The sequence below is a fragment of the Anser cygnoides genome, chromosome 2 (genome assembly GCF_040182565.1).
Source record: "Anser cygnoides isolate HZ-2024a breed goose chromosome 2, Taihu_goose_T2T_genome, whole genome shotgun sequence".
Taxonomy (NCBI): domain Eukaryota; kingdom Metazoa; phylum Chordata; class Aves; order Anseriformes; family Anatidae; genus Anser; species Anser cygnoides.
The window spans coordinates 50429721-50443453 of NC_089874.1; the positions used below are offsets into that span (position 1 = coordinate 50429721).

General features: G+C 40.0%; 2 protein-coding genes across 3 annotated transcripts in view; both read left to right on the forward strand.

The window, feature by feature from the left end:
* LOC136789919 (nuclear pore complex protein Nup153-like) overlaps positions 1–5505 on the forward strand; it is a 41050-nt gene extending 35545 nt beyond the window's left edge. The window contains 4 exon segments of the mRNA XM_066991251.1: positions 1280–1372; positions 1608–1698; positions 2040–2163; positions 3702–5505. Coding sequence (XP_066847352.1) covers positions 1280–1372; positions 1608–1698; positions 2040–2163; positions 3702–4347 — 954 coding nt within the window. The 3' untranslated portion in view covers positions 4348–5505.
* Positions 4783–11631, forward strand: LOC136789884 (uncharacterized). 2 transcript variants are annotated; one of them, XM_066991178.1, is made up of 5 exons: positions 5642–5911; positions 6426–6579; positions 8317–8439; positions 10625–10820; positions 11347–11631. In XM_066991178.1, the coding sequence occupies exons 1-5, from the start codon at positions 5689–5691 to the stop codon at positions 11419–11421; spliced, it is 771 nt and encodes a 256-aa protein (XP_066847279.1). In that variant the 5' UTR covers positions 5642–5688; the 3' UTR covers positions 11422–11631. The 2 variants fall into 2 exon arrangements, with proteins under 2 accessions (XP_066847281.1, XP_066847279.1); XM_066991180.1 differs by lacking the exon at positions 8317–8439 and having other exon boundaries at positions 4783–5911; positions 11347–11620.
* The last annotated feature ends 2102 nt before the right edge of the window (positions 11632–13733 follow it).

Here is a 13733-nt window from a genome sequence, read left to right on the forward strand (position 1 = left end):
CAGGCATGGCAGATGCAGCAGCGACGGCGGCGGGCAAGGTAAATCTTTATGCTATAAATAATGTTTACAATGAGTATACTGCTTTATTGCGAGTTGACTTTTTCTGTGGTGCTCATGAAACTAACAAATATTAGTTTCTACGCAGCTGAATGAATTGGGGTTGTATGCCAGTTTGGGGAAAAAGGCATAAATGTTTTGATTCTGCTTCTCTCAGTCTTAGAGCCTGCCAACTCCCATTTAACGTGATTGTATAACTGCTTCAAATGATGTGGAAGTCTGGGGGGGAAGGGGGGTGTGGACTTTATGCCAAGTTATTTATAGTAGTTTTGGCAGGGGTAGAGTTAATTTTCTTCGTAGTAGATGATGCTATGTTGCAGTTTTGTGAGCAAAACAGTGTTGGTAAGGCACTGGTGTTTTAGCTGTTGCTGAGCAGTGCTTACACAGTGACAAGTCCTTTTCTGTTTCTCACGCTGCCCTGCCAGCGAGGAGGTCGAGGATGCACAAGAGGCTGGGAGGGCACTCAGCCAGGACAGCGGAGCCCAGAGGACCGAAGGGATATTCCACACCATTTAGCATCGTGCTCAGCAATAAATGCTGGGGGAAAGAAGGGGAAGGAGTGGGGAGTATGTACAGGGTTATGGCATTTGTCTTTCCAGGTAGCCATTACATGCGATGAGTCATTAATGCTACCTCAAATTTAACAACTTTACTTCTTTACTTCCAGTTCTTTTCCCTGTTCCACTTGGAGGGAGTGAGCGAGTGGCTGTGTGGTGCTTAGTTGCCTGCAATGGTTAAACCACAACTTTATTTAAGTTATTAACTTAGAGGTAACGTGGTCATATAAGCCTCACATAGAATGAGCCTAGGGTGCAATAATTGGCATATTATTGCAATAAAATAAACATTAATCTCTTCCAGAGTACTTGAAATATTTTTTGTACGGTTTGAAGTAGACAGCTGCTTTAACATGTTGAGGTGTTTGCTGAAGTTCTTGGAGTATCATTGGGCTGAGTTTGCCGTTCTTCAGCTTCCTGGCTTGCTTCTCCGTGCATTTAGACCTAAGTAGCATCTCCAGCTTTTCCTCTCAGTTTCTGGAATTTGGTTTTGAAGATATTGTCCTATACCCACTTGGAAACTTCCCTGTGTTTTATTATTACTTTTATCTGCAAAATAACTCAAACATCAGGTTTTTCGACGTCACTGCGGGACTTCTGTTGGGTAGTGAATTCAGGTAGTTGTTGCTCTTAAATATAAACCTTTAATTCTTTTGAAAATACAGATACAACCAACAAGTACTGTTAGCAGTCCTGAGTTCGCGTTTTCATCTCCAGTTGTGAAATCTACTGAGGCAGAAGTGCTACCTACGTCTTCTGTAAGTAAAATAATAAAGGAGCTTAACTTTTTTTCTTAGGCATTTAGTAGGCTGTTGCAGAACACTAAAGCAGAATCTGCCTTGATGGAGAAAAGTATGTAGGCTTCTGGCTTATAATTTGTCATTCAGCATGCGTGCTACAAATGTGAAGAGCAGCTTTCAGATTTGGTTTTGTGTGTGCATTCGATTGAAGTTCCTGTGGCTTGAGAATCTGAAAAACCTCTCTTGTTCATAGCAGATTGGGTTTACATTTAGTGTTCCCGTTGTAAAATCGGCAGAAATTTCTGGACCCAGTGGTACTCCAGTGACGCCCTTTCTTACCCTAGGTAACTGAAACTTTAGCACTTCAGATCTGAAGTGCTGATTTTCCTTTTTTTCTTTATTAAATCTTCAATCTGTCCTGTCTGCGCATGCTAGCAATTCCAGGCAGTGTTGGACTTCTGCAGTATTTTTCCAGTGACAGATCTGCTTTTATAATTTTTGTTTTGTTTTGTTGCTTTTTGTTTTGCTTGTAATCATAAAGCATTGCAAAGTAAGTAGAATTTGTGAAGATTCTTATGTGAGAAGCATGAAAGCTGGAAATTCTTGTTTCTAACAAAAGGGAGTATAATCTGCTCTAATTAGGTCACATTGTGAAAGCTGTTTTTGTTTTCTTTTGTTTCAAAAGACACCACCACCTCAACCAACATCAACACACAGAAAGAGGAGGTCAAAGATTTTGCTGGTGGTCCCTTCACCACTGCCCATGTCTTAAAGGAAGGAAGCGTCTTAGACGTTCTAAAAAATCCTGGAGAGATAATGAACTCCTTTTAAAAAGATGCTGCAAAAAATACGCTAGCATTTTTTATTAAAAAAAAAAACAACACAGGACTTATGGTTAATAGAGTATCTGCTATAAATATGAATGTAGGAGAGCATTACATTAAGCGCTGCGTTTGTTAGGGTGCATCTGCCCCCTTCTATTCTAAGTGGTGTTTGTTGCTGGAAGTAAAACTGCAAGATGAAAAGCAGATGGGTTGCATCTCCTTTATGTGTTAGGATGTACTTGTAAATGAGGTACTAAGAGAATTAGCCAGATAATCGGTGTTTCATTTTAAGTAAATACAATTTGTGGAATTGAAAAGGAAATGTTTGTAAAACTCAACACTCCTGTCCCACCTTCAGCCCAGGTGAAGAAAGAACAGGAAAGAGCTTCAGTTCCAAATACATGGCGAAAGCTGCGAATCTTTGGGCCTTAGCTTACAATGGCTCCTGTGGATTAAAATTTAAACTGCAAACAGAAGTGGAGTGTTTTACGTTAAAAACCCTTTTCTGAATTTTGTTTTTAAGCAATTGCAATTGTTTTCAACAGTTTCATAAAGTGTGTCTGTGGAAAAGATATCTTTTAAGAAAAAGGGCTTTATTGAATTTGATCTTTTCCCAAAAGTCTTCTTCTAACTTACATACTTGTTAAGAAGGCAGCACATTTCTCTACTGGAAAGAGCTAAGTGAGAGAAAATACATTGTGCATTTTATTTAAGGGAAGACCTCTGAGTGAAGTGACATTCACTTTCTTTATCGGTTTAAAAGAAGCAGAATCTAAACCCACATTGTTCAAAGACTTCAGTTTTGACTAAAAAAAACCCAACAAACAAACCACAAAACAACTATGTTCAAGGTAGATTTACAAGCAACTTGAGCTGCTGTTTAAGATGCATTTCCTTTAGTCTTTCTGTATTAGTAGCTTGTCTTTTCTGTTAAAATTGCCACCTTTTAAATAAGGAGTTGTCCTGTGTCCGATGCATTTTGAAAAAGATTATAGAAAATTAGACAGTTGTTCAATTGTCTTGAGTTTTTATTATTTAATTAATATTCAGCATCTGTGGGAAAATACCGTATGGATTGCTGCTCCGAGGACAAACTTCTGTACAGTTACTGGAGTAGATCTGAGTCATCTGCTACGGAAGGAGGAGCTTTAGAAATTTGATTCGATTGGGCATCGCGTCTTAATCAAATTGTATTATTTCCATTCCACGTTGGACTGTCAGATTTCAGTCAGCTACTGTCTGTTTGTACTTGTATCGACCAGTGAAAATGTTGATTTAAAGCTTCCTTGGAAACAAAGAGTTAAATGAAGCTTTAACGAAATGTTCTGTTGTGACCCAGTGCAGCAGATGAAATTTCATCCGTTTCGATAAGATTTCTGGGGACTTCCTGTTGCGCTCGGTCTGAATGTCTAGTTGTAACCATTGGCACCTGAGTTGAAATTTTTGCCCTCTAGTAAAGTCACTTAGTTACACGTAGTGAGGTGCTGCGCTAACAGGAAGACTTTTTTTTCTTGCTTCCTAGACTTTGGATTGTTGAAAACACGCTCTTCTACGTCTGCACAACCTACGACAAGCACAGTGGTTTATACTAGGCCTGCAATAACAACTTTTTCTGCAGGTAAAGAGACTTCTAAACAAGCATCGTACTGGCAATCTGATACATGTGACCCTTTTCTGCAAAACAAAGACATAAAGGACAAATGTGTAACTTGTCAAGCTACTAAAGCCTCAACAGTTGAGAGTATGAAACAGACAGTAAGTTCAAGTCAATGCGACACCTCAAAGCCAGCAGCGCCCCCAGCAGGGATGCTGGGCTTTGGAGACAAATTCAAAACAGTACCTGGAACGTGGGATTGTGATACATGTCTTGTCCAAAACAAACCGGAAGCTACAAAATGTATAGCATGTGAGACACCAAAACCTGGAACGGGAGTAATGCCTGCTCTGACATGACCAGTGGTCACAGACAGCTCGGTGACAGTGACATCCTCCTCGAGCAGCACTGACACAACAGCCACTCTGGGCTTTGGAGACAACTTTAAGAAGGCGAAAGGCTCTTGGGACTGTGGAATATGCCTTGTACCAAATAAGACGGAAGATAACAAATGTGTAGCCTGTCAGTCTGAGAAACCAGGTATGGTCCTTTTTTTCCTGTTGTTTCCATCCTAGCCTCTGTGGATCTTGTACAGAATAAAAGTACGTTGCATATATGGAATATTTTAAGCAACACGATTCCCAGGTACGGTTGATGGGTTAGCGGCTGTCTGCAGGATTGGTTTACAGGCACTTCAGAGGTCTCAGCCCAGGTTCCAGCCTGTCGCATAAATTGAACTGATTGTGAAATGTATTAGTACGGAGCTGGATCAATGCAGATACCCCCGGCTTTGCAGCTGGTGAGGGAAGATGGCTGAAGTGGGTGACTTAATTTAAAAACAACATAGTGATTTTTCACTGGTGAAAATGAGAACTCCATAGAAAGAGTTAAAAATGACTGCGTTTTTCTCTTTCAAAAAATAAGTAAAAAAAATTACAGAATGTGGCCAAAATGCCTCTACTCACCGTTTGTATGTAATTGAGGGGAGATGTGAAGCCAGATTTCAAGACAGTGTAGTCTTAACCAGTCTTAAGCTAAAGCAGAGAGATGCCTATGAAGGTCAGTGGTAGGCTTCAAGAAAGCGAGTGACCCGCTGGGTAACTTCTTCAGGGCAGTACTGGGTTGTTTCCCATTGTGTGTGACCGTAATTGATTTTGAGCGTGGTTGTATTGTTTTTAAAATACGATTCTAATTTTAACTTTGACTCTAAATGTCATTTAACATGCCATTACATCGAAAAACACCTGTGCAAATATATCGTGGAAGAAACAAATTAAGATGGACTAGACCGGGCTTTTGTAATCATCCTGTGCGGTAAGACTGAAATTTCCTGAGGTAAGATAATGGATTTCAGACAGAGTTGATTCTCTTGGACTTCCAACCTCTGAGCGGTCAGTCGGCATCTTTGTCTGAGGCTCTTGCCATTGCAAGGAGGAATTTTGGAAATGAGGGGTTTACTGTGACCATGGTGCAGTGAATTGCACGGTTACGTTGCACTTGTCAAGAGGAAGAGCGATGCAAGTAATACTAGGATAAAAGTTTTCTGCGTGTGCTGTGGAAGGGAAGAGCCATTCTTGTCTTTCCGGTTTTGAATTTGAAGCGTTATCTTCTGCTTCTCTCTTAAAAGGCACCTTTTTTTTAAAAGGCACCTGTCAGGCCTCTTTATGGAGGTTACACTGTGGTCAACAGCAGCAGAAGCTTGTGTGCTGAACAGAGTTGTGTGTTGTTTGGAAGCTTTGAGTTCCACTCTGGTTTTTTTGTTTGTTTCTTTGTTTCTTTGTGGGTTTTTGGTGGCTTTTATTTTTTTCAGGGGCGGGGGGGGGGGGGAGTTGCGGAGTAGTTTTGAACATTTCTGTGGGATGTGACAAATCAAATTTAAAAGTTAATGTTCATTTTATAGTTCATGTTCAAACAGGATGGTTAACTGTCTTGTTTGTCTCACAGAGGGTCCAACACCTGTGACCAGTAGCAGTGCATCTGCATTTTCTGCTCCTTCTGGAGAATTTCTGGATTTAGACAAATTCAAGACGCCCGAAGGAAGCTGGGATTGGGAGACCTGCTTGGTTCAAAACAAAGCAGAGGCCACGAAGTGTGTAGCCTGTGAAAGTGCAAAGCCAAGCACCAAAGCAGAGCTCAAAGGTAATACATCATGATTAAAACGAGGATGCATATTCTGTGATTTATTTTTTGGTTTGCTCTGATTTTTTTTATTTTCTTACCTGTTAAGCACAATTATTTTTTCCTTTGAGGTGTGGCAAAATTATTCGTTTTTCCTGTAGGAATATTGCCTAGATAACATCTGTTTCCACACTTTTCCCCAAGAATAAGTTTATCCTTTTTAGAGAAAAGCTTTCATTAATGACGTGCTTCTTCTTTACATGCCCTACACGTTGTTCATTTGGAGTTCAGACTAAAAACATGATCTTTCAAAGAAGTTCGTATACTTTTTAAAGCCAGGTGGTGGGCAGAAAACACAATTGTGAAAAGTTTTATGTAGAGAGGAAGCATGGGGTTTTCTTGTTTCTTTTACTGTTTGGTGGGTTGTTTTTTAAACAGTTTTGACTGGAAAGATCAGGACTAGAATGTAGTTCAAACCTTCACGTACTGCAGATACACCGTGGGTTACGGACTTGACATTCACTTATTTCTGCAGGTTTTGGTGCTGCGGCTGCGTCCACAAAATGCTGCCTTGCCATCATTTACATTCGGTGTTCACTCAGAGTGTTCAGGTGCAGAGTCTGCAGCTGCCTCACAGTTTATTTTGGGAAGGACAGAAGAGAAGCAGTACTTGCAAACCAGTACTTCAGGTAAACAGTGTATCTTTTGTCTTCACTTGTGCGCTTATGTCCATCAAGTAAGACCTCTGAAACCATACTAGAAAAAATCTGCGGGATTTGATATGTTCATGTACTAGAGCTTTAGAAAAACTTTAATTCCTATATGCAGCATGTCTTCTGTCCTGGTTATTGATACGTACGCAATTAGTAGCAATCCCTTTTTTGATCTCAACACTAGGTTTAGACAAAAAATTGCGACACCTTAAGGAACCTGTCCTGCATCTCATACAAGCACAGAAGTTGTAGTGTCTCAATGCTAGCAGTACAGTTGGTGGTAAAATCTTTAGTAGGGTGAAATAGAGGCCTCACACTTTTCAGAGAAAAAAAGAGATGAGAGAGAGTATCTTACTCCCACGTACTTGCAACTATGCTGCAGAGTGTACTGCTGTTACTCTAGTGCTACAAAGGTCCAAAAATCACTGAACAGTTATTAGCCAGTTTTTTATTCCTTTAATTTGTTGAAAGACTGCAGTAGAGGATTGAAGTTTTTATTGAGGATCACTGTGTGGAAAAATTCTGATTGTTAAATGTCATTTGTATGACTTAAGAACCGCGTTTTGGAGTACAGAATTCAGTATTAATTCCAGAAGGGGTAAGGGGAAGGACATTAGCTAGTAATCCCGAACAAAAGCAGTGTATAGAGCTATACTGATTTTAATCGCAGTATTCTTACAGTTGACCTGTTACTGAACAGATATGTTTTGGGGAGATATGGTGGCCAGGGAGGCGTGTGTGTTTGTGTACTTCCTCTTCTAGTTAAGGTTCTGGGGTTTGGTTTAGTCAGGAAAATTTGATGAGGCACCTTGTGTAAAAGGAAATGTTAACCAGCATTTTTCAACACGGTGTAGTCCCTTAAAAGTGTCATAGATGAAAAGAGGCCATAAACGCTGGGGGAAAAAGTTAGTGGGAAACTGAGAGCAGGATCACATTCAGTAGTGAGAGAGCAGCAGCCTAGGGAAAGCTGATGAATGACCGTAACAGATAGTTCTATTTTAAGTGTAAAACAACACTCAGTACTTTATAATGGTGGTCTTACCAGAGGGTTCTTCTCCATGGCTCCTAAAAGCACGTCTTGAAGGCATTCGAGTGCAGTGAACTTAAGCTGTAAGAGTTGGGCTGGTAAGCTTGGCCTGATTTGAAGCTGTAGGCACGGGGCTATAATTTCTGAACAGGCTACAAAAGAAACTGTACCACTGTGCTTTTCAGTGCTCCGTTTAGCAAAGCCATCAAATTGTTGCAGGCAATTGATGTTGTTCTTCTAAGAGCACCTGAAAGATATTTTTGTTTGAAGAGTTCAGAGGTACCGGTTAATACTGGTTCAGATAATTACAGCCAGCTCTTGGTGTTTGTGACCAATAAAGTTTGTGGCTCCAAAAGGAGTGGGTTAGTGCTAACTGATTAACTGCTGTATATGCAGAAATATGGAATCTGATTACTTACGCAGAGAGCACTTAAAATGTATTGTTTTGCTGGCTCTCAGTGAGTTGCATCTTAATGCTACCAAGGAATAAGCTTTTTGCTTCTGGCCCAAGTTTTTTAATTTGGTGAAAGCCTTTTCTGTGCACGTGCACATGCCAGAGAGGTTGCTTAAGTAATAGAAGCTATAGTAGCTGCTATCTTCTGGTTTTTGTAGAAGACAGAAACTGAATTCATTAGCTTTGTAACTGTTATGCATACTAGAATTGGTTTTCTCCCTTTTGAAAATAGTAGAGGGTATGCCTATGTCAGATTTGGTGAGCAAGGTGATCAGATGAGGGCACTGCAAGACTGCCAGAACGCACCAGGTCTGGGGGGAAAAGGAATCCGGCTGAGCATAGGAATTTCTAAAAGGTAACCAAGGAGTTGTGCATTGATACAGTTATTCTAAATAATCAGATTCTCGTAGCTCTGCCTTTGGAAAGTCTGTGGCCCTTGCTGTAGTGGCTGTACACAGGATGCAGTCTACAAAACCCGAAATGCAGAAGTCCTATGTTTTGACTCCCTGGATTCATCAACCTGCTTCAGGATGGCTGGGGGAATCCAACTGTTAAGTCTAGCCAGACAGCGCAACTTGGGCTTAGCTGCCATTGTAACCAGCCTTGTTTCTCAACAGTAGCAAAGCTGAATGCATTGGAAAATATTTTCAGGTTTGGGCCTGCATAAGGCAGAAGGGACAACAAGTGGTTTTATATGCTAGGGAGTTCTTGTTCTTAGAGCTTTCCCTCTAGTTTGAGAGAAGCACATAACTAGTTTTACAGTGGGTTGACAGGAAAGAAGTGGGGGGAAAAAATGGGAACGCAGGGAGAAAGCCAAAGGCGTTATTACTAGAACAGGTTTAGAATGCTATTCTTTGCTTTTCATGAGCTTAGGGCAATGGGGAGTTTAAAGCTTAGCACTTCCTGAGAGGGTTTCTTACTCTACCGGCTCAGTTCTATCACTTATTTAAGGCAATTCAGGTCTCTGAACGGTTAAAGAACTGATACCAAATTTGATGAACTTTGATCCAGGATACTGACAAAACAGGACTTCATATAAACAATTTCAGTATGTTCATGAGGTTAGCTTGTGTGTTCTGTTAAATAGTAAAAAATGACACTTCTGTTTCTGTTTACCTAGCATAATTCTGCAAATGTTGCCTCCTTCTGCTTTAGAATGGAAATGCTCTTCTCCAAGAGAGCACTGTCCAAACTTCTTTGCCAAAATTTTTTTATTAAATTAATATTGTTTTATTTTGAAAACAAGAATAAGCCACAAACATGTTTTCTTGCTTCGGCTATCCAGAAGAACGTCAACAGTATTTTCAGATTTTCCTTCCCTACACAACTGTATGTAGGAAGAGTGCAGTTGGAAGCAGAAGACGTAAGATGATGTATCTTCTGTTTGTTTACTACAGTAACAAGACAATGGATTACCTCTTTATTAGAACTTGTGTAGCTTTGCAGTATTGAAACAAATGTAGGTATTAAAATACACATCAGTAATACGTTTCTGAATGGCTGAGTACCGTGCTCTCTTAGCATTGAAATACCCAGCCATTGGATTAGTTTGTCCCTCATGTTTGCTTAGTTTGGAAGCTATTTCAGAATGCCTTCAGCTTGTATTCTTCCCCAAAAGCATAGAACTCACTTCTCTGCATCCCCAATTCAAGTCAGAGAAACTGGGCACTGCAGACACAGGAGGTCTGCCTGTACAGAATCAGTGAAGACAAGTCTAAACAGCGGATTTTTTTGAATATGCAGCTGGGTTATCTGAATGTTCTTTATGCAGTGTACCTCAGTTTTAGTACAGATAGCACTTGTCTTGGTTCTTGTCATTAGTCTGAAGCTGCCCCTGAGAAAATCTTGAAAGGGAAAGTAGTGAAAGCTAATCAGCTGGCCCTTTCTTCTTAAGAACCAGTGTATTTTGTAATTCTCCCACTAATAATAAGGCGTCGTGCTGGAGAATCGCGATTGTGTTGTTAAGCAAGACTGACTTCACCTGAGCGGTATAGTTGGCAGCTGTTGAATGTTTAATGGACTTTAAACAAACAAAAAAAACTGAGCAGGTGGAGGTAGACATGGCAAACTGACAGGCGGTGTCAGATGCTTCTTTGAAATGGATAATCTGACTCCATTCACTTCTTTCTGGAAATAAGATCTAGTAATTAACCAAACAAAAGATAGAAGGGTTAAGACTGCATCTTTAAAGCAGCTGTGCTTGATAAATGTCTCTGGTCTTAAATCAATCTTTAGCAAAGCACAGAGACTTAGCAGCAGCTTGCTTATGCCAACGCTAAAAATACTTGATGTGTACAGGTAACCATGTCAAGGCTCTGGAGTTAATCCATGAGAACAATTCCTTCTGGTATTGGCAAAGGTGAGGATGCTTGCTTCTATAGAAATGAGGTTTTGAGCTGTGACTTAAGCTGTCACTTAGGTGACTGTTTAGGAAAGCTTCCTTTTAAGCTTTGAAGTATGTAAGCTGACAAATTGTTTAAGTTCAGAACTGGGTTTACAGTCTCTTGTTCTCTGACTGTATGCAACTTCTCATGTTTCAGACTGAAAGCAGAATTGCAGCGGTACCAGTCATACAACTATAATGATTATTGCCAAGATTACCAGAACTACTACTCGCAGAGGAGTTACGATGCTTACGCTGACTACAACTACAGCTCCTATGCTCCCTGTGACAGCATGCAAGCTGTTGGAGACTGCTCTTTAGGAGATTCTTTAATGGCTCCAGCTGTTTTTGAGGTAAAGATAGTGCACGCTTGCTATAAAGAAAATATTTCACAGATAGTATGTTGTACAGATTTGTGTGAATCAGCAAAAAGAATCCGAAGTTGAAAACATGCTTTCTACTTAGTGTGAAGTTAAAAGAGCAGATTCCATTCAGAGGTGTTTGTATTTAAGTGCTTAAATAGTAAATCCATAGAATTAGTGATTTATACACCATTATTTGTTCACGCATACCAAAGAATGGTTTTGACAGCATAATTGCGTACGCTTCTTCTGTTCCTGTTCTTCTGATTTGCTTTGCTTAAAGCAAATTAAACAGTTGTTGTAAGTGGTCTTATCGTGGTCAATTTATTAGTTGTGACCTCCGGAGGTCCCTTCCAACCTGTACTGTAATATTGGCTTTCTTCTAAAAATAAGTAGATAAAATGTCATCTATCCTTGTAGTTGTAGGAAGAAGGAATGGATTGAGACTGCAGCACTTTGAATCTGTGATGCTTTCTGAAATGAGTTATGATTAAACTTAGCCTTTTCTGTCTTTCAGGAATCTTCAGTTATGACTGCAACCGGTGATGACCTAATTACTGACGGTAATAAGGGTTCTGTCATTGTCACTTGAGTTTAGCCATACTTGTGCCTTTTAACAATACAAGCCAACCTCTACTGGATGAAGAACATCTTGAAAATTCAGCTGAGGTCAAACCTCTGTGGGGTTGATCTGCAATCAGCTGGGGTTTTAAAGCTGATACAGCATACACTGACCGCATCAAGTAAAACGGGACACTGTCAATGCTTCGCAGCAGGTTTCTTGTACCTGTGCCTTCATTCCCATTTGAAAATGGTCTGACAGAATTTTGTTCTTTGTATTGGTTCCGCTAAACAGATTTTATATTAGAAACTCAGTAATATGCAAAAGCTTTGTTCTCCACCCTGAGGTAAAAGCTTATGTTGCAGATTCCAAAAGGAGGATTCAGCTTGCACTTACAAATACGGTACAAAACATATTTGTGTCCTGGAAGGTTTGCAAAGTTCCTCACGTGGAGGCATTTTGTGTTAGTGTTTAGAAACTATCCTATGTAACGTGTATTGCCGTAGAAGTGAATTAAATGACTCTTGGGAGGGTTTCATGGCTGATTATCCTTAAACGTTATCTTTACTATCTTAAACATTGTCTTTGTCTTTATCTTGAAAGACAGTTCTAGTCCCAGCCTTCTAATATACAAATTCCCAAAAGTTGGAGCTGTGAGGCTCAAAATTTTAGAGGACTAAATACCTCACTAAAATTAGTAGATCTAATAGCTTATTACACTTAGCTTAAAATACATTTTATTAGCCATTTCACGTGAAGTTTTTTTGTGCGCATGCCTCAGATTTGATACTTGGACTTACCAGGCTTTTATTTTCAGATCCACAGCTCTACTTGGATGTTGATGAAATGAACAGACAATTCACGGAGACAAGCGAAGAACTCTACGATTCACTCATGAATTGTCACTGGCAACCTCTGGATACGGTCACTTCTGAAATCCCCTCTGCTATTTAAGTGTCTTCTAGAGCATGACCGTTAGGACCAAAGTGCTAAAACTACATTTCTTCTACATTATTCTAGCTCATAAGTTTTAAAGCACAATGATAGGTTGGGTTTTTTTTGCTATGCTTTTGACAGTTTCTGTAATCTTTTTGTTCATCACTCTCTTCTTGGAGCATCATGAAGTCATGTAAATATTCGAGAAATGTAAAGAGGTAAATGGGGTCTAAAGATAAGACTTGCCTGTGTAAATAAAAAATTTGTTTCTGCAAACCTGCCAGCAAGGGATTTTACTTGTACCTGTGTGCAGCACGTTCTCTTCCGGCTTACGGAATTTAACAAGGTAGTAAGGGTATTTCATCTGTCTTTATTTTTATATGGGCATTAGGACACAAGCAACACCTAGCTTTCCCTTGTTTTCCTGGTTCCTTAGGTAAGCGACAAGCCAAGCCTTTCATGTGCTTGCTTAGACTGGAAGTATGTATGGGAGACACTCACAGGCCTTGCTATGGAAACACCTGTGCCCACTTTTTCCTGCAGGCTGCTGGCTCTAACTGTACTACTGATATATGCTAGGTCAGCTAAAATTGGCTTATAAATAGGGTATGTTAAGCATATGGAAGTGTAGACTTCAACTGCCATAGCTACAAACATCCCGTGGAATGAGGATGATGTCTGCTGGCACTCTCTGCATCAGCATTCAGTTTTCCCTTGCCCTTCTTACTGTTAGACTTCTCAGCTGACGCTTTACAGCGAAGAAATTGCTACAACATAATCCGTGTTCTTAAACCTAAAAAAAAAAAATCTTGGAGAAAACAACTTGCTGGTTTTCCCTCCTTGCTGGCAAGGAGAAAAATAGTCCACCAGGAACAACAAAAAAATCCTAGTAACAGCTCCTTAAGTTATACCCTCTGCTACCCTCTCTGATTGCTCTGGTCTTCCTTCATTCGTGGTAATGAAGTTTTTAAAGCTCTGGTAGAAGGATGACAGTACTCAAGTCAAAGGAGATGAGAGCAATGAGGAAAGCTTTGCTTTAAGCTAGAGCAGTCTTGCGAGTTGCTGCCTTTATGCTGTTCTTATCTTGAAGGGTACAGAGTCTTTTCCAGTCATAGGGACTCCATAACCCTATGAGTATGGAGAAATAGTTGCTAATTAACAGTGTGTATAATAAGTAAGTGAGGCTGGAAACAAAAGAATATTCCTCCAAGAAAAAAAAGGAAGCAGAAATTACTGTACTTAATAGCTGGGGAAGCTGTTAAAGCTAGTTGACACAGTTCTGGTACTGCCGTGTGTGTTTTGGGGGCAACATAAACCATAATTGCTGTGATGGCAGGTAAGAATCCAATTCTTTTTTATGGCTTAGTGTAGTCAGTGAAAGCAGTGGTCCTAAGCTGCATGCTGTT

Bases quoted from the DNA above. Each gene is read 5' to 3' on its own strand.
- LOC136789884 (XM_066991178.1), top strand. From the start codon at position 5,689: ATGGTTAACTGTCTTGTTTGTCTCACAGAGGGTCCAACACCTGTGACC. The intron at 5,912-6,425 runs GTAATACATCAT...TTATTTCTGCAG, and splicing joins CACCAAAGCAGAGCTCAAAG to GTTTTGGTGCTGCGGCTGCG. The intron at 8,440-10,624 runs GTAACCAAGGAG...CTCATGTTTCAG, and splicing joins AGCATAGGAATTTCTAAAAG to ACTGAAAGCAGAATTGCAGC.